The sequence below is a fragment of the Pygocentrus nattereri genome, chromosome 8, assembly GCF_015220715.1.
Source record: "Pygocentrus nattereri isolate fPygNat1 chromosome 8, fPygNat1.pri, whole genome shotgun sequence".
NCBI classification, from domain to species: Eukaryota; Metazoa; Chordata; class Actinopteri; order Characiformes; family Serrasalmidae; genus Pygocentrus; species Pygocentrus nattereri.
The window spans coordinates 14161785-14181853 of record NC_051218.1 but is presented as its reverse complement, the minus strand read 5'-3'; the positions used below and the strand labels follow the sequence as shown (position 1 = coordinate 14181853).

At 38.4% G+C, this 20069-nt stretch overlaps 1 protein-coding gene and 1 long non-coding RNA gene across 2 annotated transcripts; both read right to left on the bottom strand.

Moving 5' to 3' along the window:
- Positions 1-388: 388 nt before the first annotated feature.
- Positions 389-12421, bottom strand: stard15 (StAR-related lipid transfer (START) domain containing 15). Its single transcript, XM_017689485.2, has 6 exons — positions 11998-12421; positions 9275-9422; positions 7886-7989; positions 7272-7389; positions 5035-5087; positions 389-1598 (listed from the first exon to the last, which is right to left on the bottom strand). Exons 1-6 carry the CDS (start codon positions 12142-12144, stop codon positions 1380-1382), a joined length of 789 nt encoding a protein of 262 aa, XP_017544974.1. The 5' UTR covers positions 12145-12421; the 3' UTR covers positions 389-1379.
- Positions 12422-16972: 4551 nt separating this feature from the next.
- LOC119263800 lies at positions 16973-19012 on the bottom strand. Its single transcript, XR_005130531.1, has 2 exons — positions 18819-19012; positions 16973-17514 (listed from the first exon to the last, which is right to left on the bottom strand). It is a non-coding gene; the product is annotated as an uncharacterized LOC119263800 (long non-coding RNA).
- Between the last annotated feature and the right edge of the window lie 1057 nt (positions 19013-20069).

Here is a 20069-nt window from a genome sequence, read left to right as displayed (position 1 = left end):
GAAAGGAAAAGAAAATTCCCTCAGCACTCTTTTAAATAAGTAGTAAAAATAGTAATATTTGAATTAGCTATATTTAATGAAGAACCTGTTTTTCATGCAAATCAAAAATGCTCATTTCATCAAGAAGCCTCAAAGTGTCCGGATCAGACGAGCTCAAATCAGCACAAGAGCTTTACAAAAGGATCACATCATAAGTGACCGTGCTACATGCAAAATACGGTCCCGTGCAAAAGAAATGAATTGAACAAACTTAGTCCAAGCATGTTTGACTGAGCTCTGCAGAGAGTGATTTTCCCTGATGTGAGATTTTTGTAGAAAACAGCCATGCTCCATGTTCGTATTACGTCATACAATCAAAAGGGTTCGTGCACAAAAACATTCCCAAAAATACAAGATAAAACTGTTTATTCTTAATGTGATGATGGGAAATTACAGCACAAAGTGATCCAGTCTCAAAGAGCTGAAAGCACACATACTGTAACAGGAAAATAGTGAAAAGCACTATTTTTTATCTCCTGAGATCTTGTTGTAAGCTATGGGTTTGATGCAAATATTAAGCTTATGAAGTGGAAATCCCTGCAGCTAGCCACAGAGTTCTGTATTACTCTCACTTCTCTCTGTTAGAGTACCCTGAAATGGAGACTGCTGGTCACCCAGAAGAGGTTAAAACCTGAAAAATGACACTTGAATGAGTTTTCAAGTAGCAAAATGCCTGAAAAAGATGGAGATCATTTGATGCACAAGCAATGAATTACACTAGAGAGTCACAGCAGTTTAAAGCAATAATTTTCCTAAAAATCCAATGCACACAATTACCTCAAATATAGTCAAATCAACAAAGGCAAATAAGTTAATGTAGATAGTAAGTAATTAAAGCATATAACCTACCCCTTTACAGCTGTGCAAACCACATACCAAAATCCTGCCTTGAAAGAGCGACCACATCTAAAGTAGGAGGAAAACTGTGTACATTTGATTCTTTGCTAAACTATCACTTTAACTGAGAGGCGTTTCAAGGGTAACTCAAAGATATAACTCTAACCTAAAATAATGTGCTGAAGTGTTTATGTATAAATGTGTAAGTGTAAATGCTGAATTCAACCACCAAACCTAGTTGTGATGTGTAATGTGATGTTAAAGGTCCAGCATCCTGCTAAATCTGGCTTCACAATCATTAATGTCAAAAATACATGGAAACGTTGAAATGTTGCATTGTTATGGTCATCAGAAATGCAAATGCAAATGCAAAGAATGCATAAGGTGCAAATGAAAACTAATAACTGAGTCACATTCAGCAGAAGTATCTGTGTATATCGATCCACACTCACATTCACACATACACACTCAGACATGCTCATGTAAATGCAAAGTCTGCAGGCTTAGGTCTCTTCATCATCGCTGTTGTGTTGGGACTTCTCTTCACTCAGGCCACTCTCGTCAATGTTCTCCAGCGAGTCGGCTCTCTGCACGGTGAGGTCGGCTACGTTGATGCAGGGGAGAGTGTTCTGCTCTGGGAACATCCACGGCTTCAGGTTAGGGTTGTGTTTCCGCTTCCACTCTGGGTATTTTAGACAAGCCTTGTATATCTTCCTCATGGCCTACAGAGGATAGCAGATCCAAGCAAAGACACAGGGTTACTGTTTTGATCAGAATATTGTTGCATAAGTGTTTATGCTTTAAGTCTTTACTAAGGGAAATTCCAATGATTTTCCAATATTTCTACAAAACTCAATCGTTGAGATGTAAGCAGTCATTCAGAAAGGCTTTATGTTGGAATAGTACCCTGCAGAGAAACTTACTAATTTAGATCTTTACAGTGGTGGAGACCAGAACAAGAGGGTCCAAAGTCTACAATGCAATTACTGGCACTGGTTTCATCCAAAACAAATAGTTAACTTGCACATATCTTCAGATTTTTTATATGCAATGTACATAAAAAGTTAAAACAGTAAATATGAAAAAAAAAAAAAGTTTCAGCACTATATGTTCCCCTCCACTGTACATTTATTTTAAAAATGTTAGCTTCTCAAAACATAAAAATGTCTCCTCCTCCTTGCTAGTAAAAGGTTGGACCCCCTTTTGCCTTCAGAACTGCCTTAATTCTTCATAGCATACTCTTAACAAGGTGTTGGAAACATTCCTCAGAGATTTTGGTTGGTTATTTGAGTTACTGTTGCCTTTCTATTGCTCAAACCAGTCTGCCCATTCTCATCTGACCTCTCACATCAACAAGGCATTTCTGTCCACACAACTGCCACTCACTGGATATTTTCTCTTTTATGGACCATTCTCGAGTTTGCATGTTCTCCCCGTGTCTGCGTGGGTTTCCTCCAGGTGCTCCGGTTTCCTCCCACAGTCCGAAGACATGCAGTCAGGCCAATTGGACATGCTAAATTACCCCTGGGTGTGAGTATGTGAGTGACTGTCTGTGTCTGTCTGTCTGCCCTGCGATGGACTGGCGACCTGTCCAGGGTGTATCCTGCCTTCCGCCCGAAGACTGCTGGGATAGGCTCCAGCATCCCCCCGCGACCCTGACGGAGAAGCGGCTTAGAAAATGGATGGATGGATGGACGGACGGACAATTCTCTGTAAACCCTAGAGAGGGCTGTGCATGAAAATCCCAGTAGATCAGCAGTTTCTGAAATACTCAGACCAGCCCGTCTGGCACCAACAACCATGCCACGTTCAAAGTCACTGAAATCACCTTTCTTCCCCATTCTGATGCTCGGTTTGCACTTCAGCAAGTTGTCTTGACCACTTTTACATGCCTAAATGCATTAAGTTGCAGCCATGCGGTTGGCTGATTAGCTATTTGTGTTAACAAGCAATTGAACAGGTTACCTAATAAAGTGGCCGGTGAGTATTTAGTGCACTAGCTTTATGTGAGGTGGCTTTCAGAGGAATTAAATGCTGCAGACATCTGCTTTCGATCACCACCACTTAACGATTCTGACTCCATAAGATCTCTTGAATTCTCGAAAATCAGAAGAACTCCCCTTTAAGTCATGTCTTAACAAGTAACAAGTAAACAATGCATATAACACTAACATGAGGAACAGGTTCACAACTAATTAAACTTGCTGCCATGAAAACATGACTATTTGCATCCCATGAAAACAATATCTGGTATAGAAGAAAAGAAAGTGTTGAAAACAAAGTTGCGCTGAATAAAACAGAATACCTGTAGCAACTATTTGTTTGTTTATACTTTAATATTTTTTGCTACCACCAAATGTGCATTAACCAACACAACAGCAGCAGCATCAACTTGGAGCTATGGATACCTTCATGTATGTTAAAATCAGGGTTATTAGAGTTGAAAGCAAAAATCACAGCACATAGCACATAGTGTTTTAGCTTAGTTAACCAAAATTTCAAGCATGTTTTTGGTCTTTTTGTGGTATCTGTGTGATTTATATTGCTATATTGCTTATGGGGAGGTGTAAACATTTAGAAGATATTAAGCTCAGTGTAAAGACTGGATCACTGGTACAACTCGTTTTGATTTAGTAACCCACAAAGCTGAATTTAGTAAACAATTAGACTATAATGGACATACATTTGTACAGCTGGTTCAAATAGCACTAGATCAAAACTTCAGCCTTTGTGGTTTTAGTGTAATCAATGAATAAACAAAAGCACTGGGGCCACATTCCCAAAGTAAGATTAAGCCCAACTAAGACTCAAACGAATCTGCAGTGGTGATTCACTGCTGACAAAGCAATTGAACCCACTGCTAGGTTTAATCTATGTCCAGGAAACTGACCCTTAGCCCTTTAAACTTTAAGTATTTATGGGTATGTCCTCCCCTTTGTATACCAATTATTTTTTTGACTAAAAAAAATTTACCATTATAACAAACCATATCTAGTTTATAAATATTCTAAAAAATGGAATCTTGGATTCTTTTTTTTTTTTAATCCTGAAGTCCAATTATAACATGTTTTACAAACCAAAAACAATCATAATTTATTTTATATTATAATACATTTTTACATACTTTATGGAAATATATATAAACACTGATTTTTGTGACAAAAAAACTTTGTTTTGAAACTTTAACAGCACTAAAATTGCTTTAATTTCAAAAAGCTAAAAAAAAAATACTTTATAATATATACTTTAATTAAAAAAAACTTATATATTAAAAATACTTCATTTACTTTATTAATGTACTTAACTAAAGTACTTAATACTTTCCAAAGTATGGGCCCTTTAAAGAAGAAAAACTAGACAAGCCAATAATCAAGGTTTCAGTATCAAAAAAAGAAACAATGGTCTTGTGCCATCTCTACTTCTAATCTCTGAATTATCCACATTAGTTACTGGATAAGAGATTAATGACTGAGAAGTACATCTAGACTTTAAAGGATATAGGCAAATTGATTAAGATTTGTGCCCATCAACAGTGGACCTGGAGGGCCCTTCACATTTTAGTTTTTTCACTGCTCCAAGCACACCTGATCCAACTAACCAGCTGATAAAAAATGCTTTCTTGAGCTGAAGTGTGTGGTACAGAATGATGTGTCGTTAAGGTAAATATAAGAATTTCCAAGGAAGCCATTGTTTTTGCTATCTATGACCACCAGATAGCAGCAGAGGACCACTGCAGCCTGAACAGAGACCTCATTGAACTACAAAGAAATGTTTCTATAGTGGCTTCCATAGATTCCACATTACATATCACTTTAGTTGCCTATTTGGTTTTGAAGTCAGGGTGGGCAATATGATGATTTACATCATTATAATGATATATTACATCATCAGTGGTTATACGTGTTTTATTACAAAGAGAGTGTAATTAGCTCTATATACTTGGATTTAGTCCCGTAGTGCAGCATGTAAAATGTTACATAGAGTTTTTAAACATCAATTTTAAAATGTGGCACTGCTGGTATTTTTTTGTTCCAAGTTATCAAATTACAGAAAAAAATTGTGTGTTGGGACAATATCTTGAAGTATTGTGATGCTATAATTTTGATTATTGTATAACACTTATACCATACCAAGTGTACCAAATATGTTTAGGCTTACCTTGGGTGCCACGAACTGAGAGACCCTATTCACTACCCATTTGGGTAAAGAACCTGTTAGAGAAATCAAAAAAAGATGAACTAGCTTTAACAAGCACAGAATTCTAGAGACATTTCAACAAATGGGACGTTAACATATGTCTATGTACTTTAGCTTGAGGCCTTGGTCAGCATGGAAGCAGGAAAGTTCAAAGAGTACAGGAGGTAAAGTCTGGTTTCAACCAACACTGACACAATCATTCCTCTGAGTATTATGCAACCAGTAATTTTGTCTCTGTTAGCCTGAAAAAGACCTGAGCCTACTGTGCAAATGCGCTTAAACTAAAATCTGGGGATTGTCCCACCAGTTACAAACAGCTGTCAGGACACAGCAGTGGAAGACATTAATTATCAAAGGGATAGCTTGGAGCAGCACAGAAAGGATGACATCAGCAGACTCATAATGAGCTGGAGTTTATCATTAGGTATCTGTCCACCGACTGTCCAAAGAAAAGGAGGAGGACTAAATTTGAAAAAAAGGAAGGTCACATAGTAACCATGCATACTATATATCTAAAAGACAAGTGTTTTAAAAGGAATCTTTATACTAAAGTGGTACTACACTTTGACTTATAGGGTATGCAATGTATTTTTAGTGTAAACAAGGCAATATTTCCAAATGGCTGGAACCTTAAACACTCCAAGACTTGTGTAAACAGGCAAATGTACACTCCCTCAACTTAAACGAACATTTATGCACTCCCCCCCCCACAAATGAGGAGTGGCCCAACATCATCCAAATGCTGCTGCAACTACAATATATTAACCATTTAAACTACAATGGCAAGTACGCAAGTACGTATGCAAAGGTTTGGGTGCCCCTGGTCACTTTGCATGTTTGGTTGATTTTCTAATTGAAAATCGGTTAACACATCCTCTATAGAGAACACACTTATTTACAATTTAGTATAGGATATTCAAACGTTTATTTACTGAATTTAGCATACTGAGAAAAACTCAAACATAAAATGTGGCCTGTCAAAAAGTTACAGCTAGCCTGTCTTGTGCCTCATTCAAGAAGTAGTCTGTCCTGGCAAGTAGAAATTGTGCACTAAAATTAGCAGAAGATGCCGTATTTGAGTGTGTTCTCTGCAGAGGATGTGTTAACTTATTTTCAATTAGAAGAAAAAAAAAAAAAACCAAAACATGTCATCTGACCAGTGATGTTCAAAATTTTATGACTGTATGTAGGCCCACACTGTCATTGGTCACTCTACATAATGACACAATTATATTAGTTATCATTAGGGCTACACGATGATAATGGAATATCTATTAATCATAGATATCAGCAGAGAATATCAGCATCAGACATGTTTGCATTTCTTTACTGTACTCCAGAAGAGTTTAAGTAATATTGGGTTAACGCATTTTACAAATTCTACAGCATTTCTAACCCTGCAGAAATAAGTTATATTTCTCTATAATGCTAATTCAGGCAGATGTAGTCCTGACTTCTATACTTTATAAATGTTTATGTATCCCCATCAGCAGATATGTAAAATCAAATATCAAACAGTTATCAAACTAGTTACCAAATAATACCGTACATTAGTTATTGAATCATGTATGTAAAAGGGGAATTTTCTGCCAAACAAATTCATTGAGATGTAAATGTCATGCAGCATGGTCTGATGTGAAATGGTTACTGACTGTAGAAACTGTAGAAATGCTCAGTGACTCAGATTTCTGTACAAAAGTGGTGATAGGAACCAGCTGTCAATGTCTGTTGTAGCCAAAACTCAATTATAGACATTGTATTTGTTATGGAAAATAATGGCCAGTGAACCTACATGTCTTCTGAGTTTTATATGTAATATTGATAATGGTAAAATGGTGATAAGTCTGCACTACTTTGCCTCAGAATGCAGTACCATGAGTGGATTTTAAAAATGCATTTTAGGCCAAAACCTTCTCTTAAATTTGTTGTAAAACACTGTATCAGACATCATGCAGCATATTTGGAACAACTTTCTGTGAGGTAGCTTTTAGAGGCATTCAGATGTCTGGCTTCTATCACCACCACTGAACAATTCTGACTAGTTTCTCTAGAATAGAGCATTTCTCAGGAAATCACTCTGAATGAGTTTGTTTATATCAACTGTGTTATTGTGCAGAAATTTTGGAAAATGTATGGGATTCCCCTTAACCAAATAACAAACCTACAGTTTAAAGAAGAAGTAAATGAAAAAAGCTCACCTCTTGGATCTACTTGTGTTAAGTAGTAAAGGGTGCAGCAATTTGGTCCGTTGGACTGGATCAAGTAGCCAGTGAGTAAAGACACAGCTCTAACATAGTCTTTCTTCGGAGGGTATTGCTGAAACGAATTGACAGTAAATTGTTTTCCTTTTAATAAATGTCCATTCTAAAAGCAAAGACCACATAAGATAAAATAATGAAACACAGCTGTTAAGCTGTAATCATTACTAGCCAACATCAATACAAGTTTTACTACAACAGAGATGCAGATTCTTCTGTTTGTGTTACACTGATTACTGATTTCATTACTGTGAACATTTTGACCATTGACAAAATCCACAGATGTCAAAACCACAGAACCTACATTCCCAGGACGCTAGACGTAATTATTCATTACAACAAGGGGATCAAATCGCCTGGCCACTTACTCGATAGCTCAGTCAGACTTTTCCCAGTGACCCATGCTTCTTCAGTTTCAGCCTTCTTAAGGCAAAGACAGCTGTCCTACATGCCAACTTACACAATACACAGTACTGTATTTCTGGCTCGGCCAAAGTGCCTCATAAAACTAGAACATCTGCACTGTTCTCAGCCCAGATTGAGCACAGACATACCGGGTGTTTGACCGAGTAGTTGATTATCAAGTAGTCATTGCCAAGGGGAAGCCATGAGCGCATGGTGACAAAGTCTCTGTTCTTCAGTGGACTCGGGCATTTCCCTTTGAACACAAAGGACATGATTTAGAGTTACAATGAGAGATCACATTAAAGCATTGTTTTATGTGGCTCCAGCCCTCGTCTGCAAAATAGATTACCTAGTGATCTGCACTACTTATCACACAATAACCTGCATCTTGATTCTGATTACACCTTTTCAGTGATAACATATTGTATGCAAACTGCTGTACAACTGAGTCTCCTTTAAATATTGATTTTAAAATTCTGTGAGTTCCATGCAGCTTAACCAATTTTACCCTACAACTGAATATTCACAAGTTTATCTTTATAATTAACTCCTTAAAATGCAAGCTTATTAATCTTATATACTCAAAAATGCATGTGACAGCATGTCAATTATGTAATTAAAGGGGATTTTTACAAAAAATTCTGCATAATTTAAGTGTTAAGATGTAAACAGTCATTCAGAATGGTTCGATGTGAAATGCTCCATTCGAAAGAAACTTCATTGCAGTGGTAATAGGAACCAGATGTATGACGTGTTCAATCACCTACACTAAATGATGCCTGAGACAAGGTCTTCCAATGGTTTTGAGATAATGTTTTGGCCTAAAATGTTTTTTTTTTTTGTTTTATTTTATTCCAACCATAATGGAGAGGTACACAAGGGAGTCATAAGGCAAAACAGTACCCAAAGAATTTTTTGTTCGTTTTTGTTTTGAGATTTATTACTGCTTTACCTTTATCAACATTTTCATAGCAAATAAAATGTCTATATTTGGACAATATGTAAAATGTCAATATTAGTATTGTAGAGACTGCAATCACTTGGTTCCTGAATGCTGAATGTTCTCAATGAACAGAATTCTTGAAAATATGATGGAACTCACCTTTAAGAAATTGAGCAACTGAAGTGCAGGCTACATACAATCCATTACCATTTAAGAACTTAATTTCATGGACCTATTTTGAATGTTGAAATTACCTGTTACACATCTCTCACATTATTGATTCCAGTTGTAACAAAACTCAGTGGCCTTTGGATGGTACACAGCTTATGTGGTATAAATTAGACTAAGCACAACAAAGTTTCAGAGAGCAGAGTTTGTATAAGAGAGACTTTCGCAATAAACTGTTTATTGATTGTACTCATGGCAACTGAACTGCACAATTATTTGTGACTACAAACTCCACTGTGTGTTCCAAATGCACACCACCCCTTTCTTCTAGTCCAAGATCATTTGATTTAGTCATGTATTTCTAAGCTACTTAAGAGACAAATAAGGAGTAGTAATATAGAGAATAGTAAATAATGCAGTGACTCACAGGAGTAATATCCAACATCTGCGTTGACCGTCAGTCTCCCAATATCAAATGTGTCAATCATGTTGGTGTCCCATTTCTTCCGGTAGCTTGTGTCATGCAAGACATCATACAGCGTTTCAGCTCGGACATCCTTGCACACAATTCTCATCTACAAATATAAGAGGAAAATCTTTTTATACGTTTCACTGAAAATTCCAGCATCTCTCTTCTGTCTGTTATGCCAGATTGAAAAGAGTTAAATATAACCCCAGTCCAACTCCCATAGAAATAATCAGCTGCTTTTTAAGCACTTGTTTTTATTGTACGACCTAGGCATGTCACGGAACAAGACTTTGCATATGTTAATGCACAGTGGGGTTGAAAGTTCTCATGTAAAAGTGTGCCAAGTGAAACCTGTGTTTTTTTCCACTCTAAACTTACCCACTCTTATTCCTTAACCCTGCCTCTATAGGTGTGTTGGTCACATAATACTTGAGAACATCAAGTGATATGTGATCAGATATTGTATGGGCCTGGAAGGCAAGCAACCATGTAACCCAATCGACTCTACCCCTGACGTAAAGTAAATAATTCATTCAACACCCTGTGTCCAACCCCAGGGTGAACTGGCCTTCCCCATTTCCAGTGGCTTCCAGAGCAAGCTCTATTCGGTCTCTATGAATGGAATGTCGTCAAAGCCTGCAAAAACTCAATTATTCATGGCAAGCAGCGCATCGGCGCCCCAGAAAGTTGCATGAATTATTAACAAAGGTCTATCATCTTTAATTTTTATTTTCTTGCTTTTTTTGGCTGTACTGTCTAAATAAATTTCCCACTCAACCGCAGCCCCAGTAAAAGGCCTCTCATCCATGACGGTTCTCACAGCAGTGACCTTTGGGCAACAGCAGAGAGGTCAGCATCCGTCTATGTCAAAAAAAAAAAAAAAGTCTGACTCTGGCAAGTCAGCAGGAGGGATTCAGGTTTCCTCATCTGAGCATTTGAGCCTGTCGCTACCATGCTTTTCCACTCTTAATTTTTCAGCGCGTCTCATGGGTATGGCCTGGTTCTGTGAGACGAGCCTTTCATCTCTGATACTGTAGCACATCAAGCTATGCTCAGGCATGCTTCCATGTACACAGTGAGCTTTGCTGAGCCCTCAGCGAGTCATTAATGGACCATACGCACATTCATGTTTGCTTCTCTAAGGTTTTTCAGAAAGGCTGTGTGGGAACATTCTGTCTCAAATACACTATCGAACACATGTATAAAGACAGGACCTTCGAAAAGGCCAATGATACTGCCCTTGACAACCTCATTAAGATGCCTCATTAAAATGATACTGCCAAGACACAGGACACGATCTCTGTCCTGGAAAGTCAAATCAGGGCCTTTTTGTGCTTGCATTAGATTGTTGAATTGGCTGCTCTCACATGCACAACAGCTGTAGAACTTTTTTTTTTTGCTTTTTTTTTTTTGCAGTGAATCCTTTGGACAGGTTTCAATTAAACCAATTTAACTTCCAAAAAAAAAAAAAAAAAAAAAAAAGAATTATATTCTTGATCTCAAATCCAGATTTGGGCAATTATCAACTCTAGCATCTATGGTAGCTCTTTGTATCTGCGGCAAAGCACTTAATTGGTTACGCTCTTACCTACAAAACTGTTCCTCTCAAGTTTCCTGTACAGCATCCAACTCATCTTCTCAATATTTTACAACTGGCGTACCACAAAGCTCAGAACTGGGCCCTCTACTATTTTTCCAAAGTCTCTTGGACCAGTCATTAATCATCACGTGTTCTCGCACCACTGACATCCAACTCTTCTTATTATTTCCTCCACAGCCACAAATCACCCTCTGCAACAATACATCAAGCTAAACCTGAATAAGGCCCCTTTATTCCTGGTTAGGAGCTGGCCTGAAAACCAGATGCAATGCTTAGCTGTAATAGGAGCTGGCCCTGGTCCAAAGTATATATCCTGGATCCTGAAGACTGTTAACACTCTTCCTGGTTTTCTTCATAAGAATATGAGAAACTGTCCATTTTAACTCATCTGAACATGTTAAATTAGCAAGTCTTTTCAGTACCATATTCAGAGTGAGGCATGTTCTAGCGTATACTGCGCTAGGAGTGTGAGGTTTGCAGAGGGCTACAAAGTGCACAGCAAGCTGGACTGGTAATAGTAGCACTTAACTGCAGGGGGAGGGCCGTGGGAATTCACTGCACTCCAGATATTTCTACCTCTTCACATAGTAGTGTGAAATTGACAACTCATATACTGTCACAGTGCCCACATTGCTCTCTCTCTCTCTCTGTGAGCTTATAAATATTTAAACCCTCTTCATTTAATCATTCATTAAGTGTCTTAGAGCAGTGCCATGTAATATGAAGCAGTATGATAACATTTCATTTAATTAATGTTTTCGCATATATAGAACCAAACAGTGACCCTAAGCATGAGCTTTAATCTTAAAGTGGTGTCTGAATTAAAACCAGTTCTACAGCAAAACAACTTAACTATTCCTCCAGTGACACTACCTGCACTTACTTCAGCAACATCTCGTACCTTGTAACATCTTATATCTTTGATGTCGTAGCTATAGAATGTAAAGAACAGATATGTCTAAAAACTCTGAAACAGGGTAATATATTCTCTCCTCATTAACCCCTTTAGCCCAGCTAGGCTACGTGTCCAGTAGCCTCCGCAGTGCAGCTATGCTAGCCTACTCCAGCCTCATTCACTTGCCTTCAGTTTCTGCACTGTGTTGGTGTCCTCGTCTCTACACCAGACCGTCACTCCTCCTTTGTTGTACCGCGCTATCCATCCGTCCTGGCTTTCGCACTGCTCCTTGAAAGAGGCGAAATCGGTGTCGTCCGGAATCTGGACCGGCATGCTGCCTCAGAGAGCCGTGAGAAAAGCCCGGTCACAGCAGCAGAAGGGTCCTCTCTCATAAACTGCTGCGCTCAGACGTCTTGCTCGGGGCTGTCTAGAAAACAGACCGCTGCCAGTTCCTGTGCTTGTGTTTCAGTTGGGAACTATACTGAGTTAGTTAGCGGCACCTGTTTCAGCTGGCGAATTCGCTTTTTAGCACTCAGACAGGCTGAAGTTCACACTAGCCGCTCTGGCAGGTAGAGGCTAACATGGAGCAGGTGTGCTTTAGCATCCGTGGCTGACGCTCTGCGTTTTAAAGGGGCAGCATCACGTTACCGACATGCCGTTTTTCAGGTGGGACAGTCCACACGAGCTCATTTAGTCAGACTGACTGATGATCCCAGGATCAAGTGTCATGTTTGTCTATTCAATAGCAGGACTTGTTTAGCTTGGGTGGGGTGGAACATGTCAGCAGGTCTCTTATTTCAGCGTGGTGGTCTCTCTGTTTCTGTTCTACCACCTTTACATCCTCCCAGTCCCCGTTGAAAAAGACCATGTCACAACAATAACTTAGTGTCTCACAATAATGAGAAGGTTTCTCATATTAATTACTAACTCATCTAATAAGTCTCTCATAACTGTCCCATAAAAAGGAAGAACGTCACATAATAATGAGATGTTAAATTACTTTTATGAGATGCTAATTCATTAATATGATACACTTAGTCACAGGTAATCTTTCTTATTATTATGAGACACAAGTCATAAATATGGGATACTAAGTCATTATTATGACTTGCTAAGTCAGAGTTATGATATACTACGTCATACCTATGACGCGTCATGAGTATGATAAGGGAGTGTGTTATCGCATGGTGCTATAGCGATAACACACTCCCTTGAGTGTTCTACTACCTTTGTACAACAGTTAAATAAACAAAGTAATAAAATAAATAAACTGGGCCGTGAACGTGACATTTAAAGCTTTAATGTTTGGAATTCCTTCCGCCAAATTATAGTTCCTTAATAAGCAGCTCCTTGCTAAGTCACAGTAATGAGCTCACTTGCTGCACAGTCGGCGGTTTGTTCTCCAGCTCCTAAAGTTACACGGAATTCAGAAAGTGTAATCACCACTGAGCTGTTTTTTTATTGCTGTAGTTTTATGGCTCAGTCCGATTTGGTCAGACTCTGAAGATGAGACTACACGTTTGGCGAACGGCATTCGGTTCATTTCTGGCTCATTCCAGGATGTTCAGGGGTTCATCTGTCACAGCTGCCGACTGGAAAGCTGCTGAGTGGTAATAACAGTTTGAGGATTTAGTGTAGTCTCATTTTCAGAGTCTGACCAAATCGGCTGTCGGTCAAATGTGATATTAAAATGAACAATTTCCTGTTTGTGCGCAGAGTAAGAACTAAAAGCGTTCAGATGGCCTGAGTGTCTCTTAGGGAACTGCGTTTTAGCGGAGTGATACAGTGGTAACGGCACGGTTAGAGCGCTTCTCAACCAATCAGCTTGCGTGGTGGAACTAAGTGTCGTATAAACTAATCACAGTTATGAGATACAATCTCCCGATGAGATAGTATGTCATAATTATGATATACTAAGTCATAATTTTGAGATAATAAGCCATAATTATGAAATGAGTCATATGAGATAAGTCATATGAGATAAAAAAAAATTGAGACAGAGCCTTATTATTATAAGATAGGATCTAGTTATTATGAAACAGTAAGTCAAGTCATTGCCTTCCGCCTGAAGACTGCTGGGATAGGCTCCAGCACCCCCCGCGACCCTGACGGAGAAGCGGCTTAGAAAATGGATGGATGGATGGATGGAAGTCAAGTCATAATCACAAGTTATCTTATTATTGTGACAAATGAAGTGATCAATAACATTTATCATTTTTAAATGGGAAGTTATTATGAGACATAAACTTCTTAATATGAGACAGCAAATCATAATTATGAGATGCCTTGTCATAATTATGGAATGCTAAGTCATAAGTGTGGGAAGCTATCTTAATATTATGACTCACTAAATGGCTATATATTTTTACAAATAGCAAAAATATGCTTTTGTAGAAAAAGCCTTTGTCTCTCTGTGAGAAGGCAGAGGGCAAGCGAACCAAGGAATTGATTAGGGCTGCTGGCCAGCAGACGTCAAGATGAGAATATTCTCAGGCTTTATTAGCAGACGAAGTGCAGCTAATGTTGACATACTTTTAACAACCTGCGAAAACAAACAGCTTCAATTATCTCTTTTTCTAAAAGGCTGTGGTAATCTTTTTAGGTCTAATGGTAAAAATGTCATAGCACAGCCCTTGCCATTATTAATTAACATTCACCTTAGTGGAACATGACCATTTTTCCATCAACCTCTTCCAGATTCTTGATAATTGAACCCTGCATTCTGATTGGCTAGCCAAACCCCAAATTCTGATTAGCTACTTGAACAATGTAATCTAGTTGTATTTTTAATTCCCACATTCTGACTGGCTAAGCGAATTCTGAACGCCCCCTTGAATGCTGCCTTCTGACTGGTTAGCTGTGTCCTGCAACCTAATTGGCTACTTAAAGCCTGCATTCTGTTAAGCTACCTCAATCCAGCTCTGACTGGGTACTTGTGTCCTGCATTCTGTTTGGATAACTGAATCCTGTAATCTATCTGGCTATTTTAATTCCATATTCTGATTGGTAAGCTGCATCTTGCATTTGATTGGGTCTGTGAACAATATTCTGATTAAGTAGCTGAATCCTGCAGTCTGATTGGCTACTTTAACCCTGCATTCTTGTTGGCTATATTAAATCCCACACTTAAACCCTGCCTTATGATTGGTTTGCTGATTTCTGCATACTGATTAAATACTTGAATCCTGAAATCTGATTTGCTACTTAAACCCCACATTCTGATTGGCTACTTGAGAGGATTTATTTAATTTGTTGACCCTGGAGGAAACCTGTACAGACCATGTAAACTCACCCAGCGCAGGACTAATTATGATCCATGTACTGAGAGGTAAACAACCTAATCACTGCACCATTTTGCTGAGGTTATCCTACCAAGTAGTTCTCACTGCAGAACAAAAGCCCATGGGGTGGGATTTGAACTAAATCTGGCTCCCCCCATCGTACTCCCATTGGTCCACAGGTGGAGTTTGCGGACTTTCCTATTTTATAAGATTTTCTCTATTTTATCAGATTGTATATTTTTGTATTCTTGTATGATTTTAGAAGAGAAAAGGCTGCAGTCTTGTGAAGTTGGTACTGCACCAACCACAGGACATTCTTCTCTAGGAATAACTGAAGGACAAGGCTGGTTCAAAAATGAAGCATAGGGAACAATTACCTGTTCCATGTGGATGTGGAAAAATGGTAATAGAATAGGAGAGTATGTCAGAATATTTGTTTGAATTTGGCCTCAGGGGATCACTTTCATAAAAGCTGGAATGTCTTATAATAGTAAATTCAAATGGAATATGTGAGAAATTGCTTTTTCAGGCTAGATGCCTTTGGATCCGTGTTAAAATGACCTATTGGACTGGTACATTCGGTTTAGTACTTCAATCGCGCGCATAGTGAATCACTATGAACACCATAACAATTAGATTTCAGTGACTGTACAAAGAATGTACAAATGCTTTCATTATAGCACATTTTTAAAGATGTATTGTTTTATATATTTAACAGATACTGGGACACACTGTCTCTGCAGCTGTAAAACTCATGTCCTTGGTATAAAAAGTTTATGTGAATATTTGATAATATAGAATGACTGAACCAGCCATGATTCTATTACTGTCCTGCCAGTTACAACATGTCTAAAAGTTTGAAAACACCTGTTCATCCAACATATCTTTGCTGCAGTAACAGCCTCTGCTTGTCTGGGAAGGCTTCTAGATGTTGGAACATTGCTCAGTGGATTTAGGATAAGATAAGATGGGTTTATTGTCATTGCACAGTGTACAACGAAATTGATCAGCAATCCAACGGCATTTCCTACATACAAAACAATTTAAACATAAGGCTAAAATATCTAAACATAAGGCTAAAATATATAAAGTGCAGAGTTAAGGAAAAAAGTATCAAAAATCTTAAATATAAAGAAAAAGGACTATAAAACTATATATTCTAAAACAGTCAATAGACAATAGACAGGTGAGGTAGCAGTTGTTGCACATTCCTTGGACAGCTTATAGCGTTATATAATATTGCACATCTAAGAATTATTGCACAGAAAGAATACAGATGATAGATTGCACTCTCGAGAACAAATGAATAAAAAATAGAACAGAGGTGGAGTGGAACACTGGAACAGTATAAAGTGTCCTATGAAATCAGTGCCAGTAAAGAGCAGTAGTGGTGTTCAGTCAGTTCTACTGAGCACAGTGTTCTATAGAAAGTCCTTGTCAGTGTGTGGGTTTGGAAGTGTTCAGTTCCTGTACGGCTCTGGGGTAAAAGCTGTTTTTAAGTCTGTTTGTCTGGGATGGGATGGACCTAAAGCGTTTACCAGAGGGCAGCAGGTCAAACAGATGATGTCCCGGGTGAAATGTGTCCTTCAGGATGTTGGCTGCCCTGCTGAGGCAGCGGGAGCTGAATAGGTCCTCCATGCAGGGCTGTGGTTGCATTCAGCCACCTAAGCATTAGTGAGGTCACTGCTTCACAGCCAGGTGCTGAGGGGTTGTATTCTCCTCTTGCTGACATCTGGAGCTGGACATAATGACCTTAGACTCATACACAGCTGCTCTACAGTGTTAGTTACAATCTCTATTTTTTTTAAGTTTGGCTTATTTTTAACTCCAAGGACTCATCACATTTTCCACAAAATAAATGTAATCCTTAATAACCAGAATTTGAACACCAGCACTTTTTTATTCAGACTTGTTTTAAGATGTTTACATGATGGCATTTGTATTATGGGAACATGTTATTATCCTAGGTCTCCAACCAACTGATTCACAAAGTACTTCTAGCATCTTAAACCTGGGCACAACATAATAATCAACTTAATCTCCATGCCTTGAGGCAGTTGCATGTCAGTGAACCATTCCCTTAAGAAATTACTGTGGTACCTCAGGAAAGCTGTGAGATCTAGCATTTGACATTTTTGCATTAGCTAATTATGAATATGGATTCAAGGCAAAAGTGAAATGTTTCCCTCTGAGAACAAAATTTCTTTTGGATGAGAAAGTCTGCTTGCATCAGTTTCTGACCATGCGCGTTGTATTGTAGCCAGCAGTCAGTCTAGAAAGGTCTCTGTGGCTTTTCTTTGGCCTCTCAACCTACTGGAATGTCTTGAAGTGACCTCAGTATCCTCCACCATGTGATGGGAGTACGTGAGTACACAGGCTTTTTTACTTTTCTATTCCTATTCCTTGATGTGGTCCACTTACACTGCAGGACAGAGCATACCAGAGATACAAATGTGTTAAAAATTATATTCCAGATATGTCTTTTTTTCTTTCTTAGTAGAAATGTTAGAGGAGCTTCTTTTCTGTATGGCAAAATACTGAGACACCGTCTCAACTGGGCAAAGCAACTGCTTTGTGGAATGCTAAAATATTATGCCTCCAAGCCCATTTCTTTATGCTTATTAACCTTTATCACCTCAAGGTATCTGCACAAGAAAGCTAATCCTATGTCAGCCACAAGGTACCATTTACGCTGTTTCTCAGGCCCATCTCATTAAGACATGACACAGCCTTCAGCTCCTGGGATTCACACGGCAGCAATTTGAAAATCGCTGCCAAGTGACTGCTACTATCCACACTTCATCATCTGCTATCTCCAGAGTCCTTTCTTTAAATGGTGAGCTTCTCTTAGCAACATCATGTCATGGTTAGGACCATGTGTTGTAGTATTGTAGGAATTTGTCTTTTACTCACCCAGAAATATGTCACTGGTTGCATTACAGCTCATAATTGATTGGATTAAGAGACATTAAAAGGCATACTTCTCAATTGCCAAATGCAAGTAGTCAGATAAACACAGACAATAAGTGGGGTGATCCATTCCAAGAAAAATGCTAGAAAAATAACAAAGAAGGCCTCTAAGAGGACTTCAGTGCCTTGACCACAGTTGAGTTCGAAATCTTATGTCAACTGCTTCAACTTCTGCAGAAGATTCATGGACTGGGCAGGAAGGATGCTCTCCCATTGTTTATTTGAGGGACTCCGCCAGACTTATGGGATGACCACATGAATGTACTCTTATACACAAGGCCACCTGTTTCATCTTTGCAGAACCTCTAGATCTAGCCACCTTTGTCTGGTTAGTGAACATGGTTTAACCTTTGCTGCTCCTATTGTCTGCTGCCATGAACTCAACTGGATATGGTTTATTTTGTCTAGTGTGAATGATGCACCTTGGTAACTTAAATTGTCCTCCAGTTAACATAAACATAAATGCAGGAAATAGTGCCAGACAGTAGGGAGAACTTCTCTGCCTCTAAGGAGTTTGGAAAAACACACTTGATTGTTTCCCCTTAAGGTAACCCACTCTTCAACCCATGTGGTATGATATGGAAAAGCCTCCAAGTGATACTGGATGCTGCAGCTTATTCAAAAAAGCATGGGCTATTCCTAAGCCATAAGACTGATGACTTAAGGTCAATAAAGGGATACCTAAAAAGTCCTTATAAATCAAAGAAGACTGACATTAAGAAAGGATGAAGGTGGTAGAGGGAGCGTAAGACTCACCCTGAAACCAATGCATCAGAAGAAAGGCTTGATGTTTTAATATTTTAAATGGCAAACTGAAAAAAATATGAAACAATATCAAATATCTTGATGCGGAATGCAGCAATTTCACTTATATTCATTATTGTTTAGGACTCCAAGATATTGACAGGTAGAATGGTATCAAAATTCAAAGGAAAAATGGTCAGACCACTGCTCCCCTCTGAGTATTTTGTGAAAAGGAATGTGTGCTTCCTTGGCTGTAGCTGAGTTAAACATTAAGCATAGGGCCCCATGGCAATGCCTGTTGGACCTGGCCATAAAAAAACTAATAGGAGAAACAGATCTCCACAGGGTAAATGTCATATTTCATCTCTGCCTTGGCATAAAAAATAAGAAATACTTAACGACTAAATAGATCAGGCCGTCAATCTACTTTCAGTCTCATTTACTAAATATACAAAAGTGAGCATTTATCAGTTTTATCTTTATGTTTTTCTATTTCTTCGTACAGTAAAGAGTACATCTGTTGGATGTTAATTCAAATTTGACTAAATTGGTATCCAATATTGAAGGGAAACTTGATTAATTACTAACACTGAAATTACATCTGCCTGGCACAATAAGACTGAAATTGAGCATAAAAAAAGATTGAGCTTTAAAAAAGATTTTCTTTGTTTACTTATGTGGTTGCAGGCTTACATGAAGCAGAGATAATGTAAGATAATGTGTTAAATCATTGCACAGGAATGTTTACACAACTTTAGAATGGTCCAGTTGTGGGCAAAATAAAAGCATTAAAATTGTTCTAAGGATCTATCATGATATTTTCTCTTTCCCTTCTGACCTATGATATCAATAAGCGGTAAAGCTGCATCTAATTGGATATATACATCTGACTGTATTAGTTATATCATCTGTACATTGGGATTCCTCATTTTGTTGCTTGGAGTGCATACAGAAAGAAGTTGATGTTTTATGTATGGTATGGCGGTTTACGTGGCAGACATGTGCATCACAGCAGTCCATCATCATGCAGTATCTTGGGATCTTGCCAGCTTTATCTTGTTCCTCTAATAAGCTTATAATCCCTTTTCTAGGTCTGAGTAGTCAGAGGAATCAGATAGTCAGGCACATAAGATTTAGGAAACAGGTATCTACTAAAACTTACTATGGGGGAGGAAGAAGCCCCCAAGAAAATACCACATGGCTAATGGTCCATTATGAAGGTATAGAAGGGAACAAGAGAGGCCTTTTGCAACTGCTGTTGTA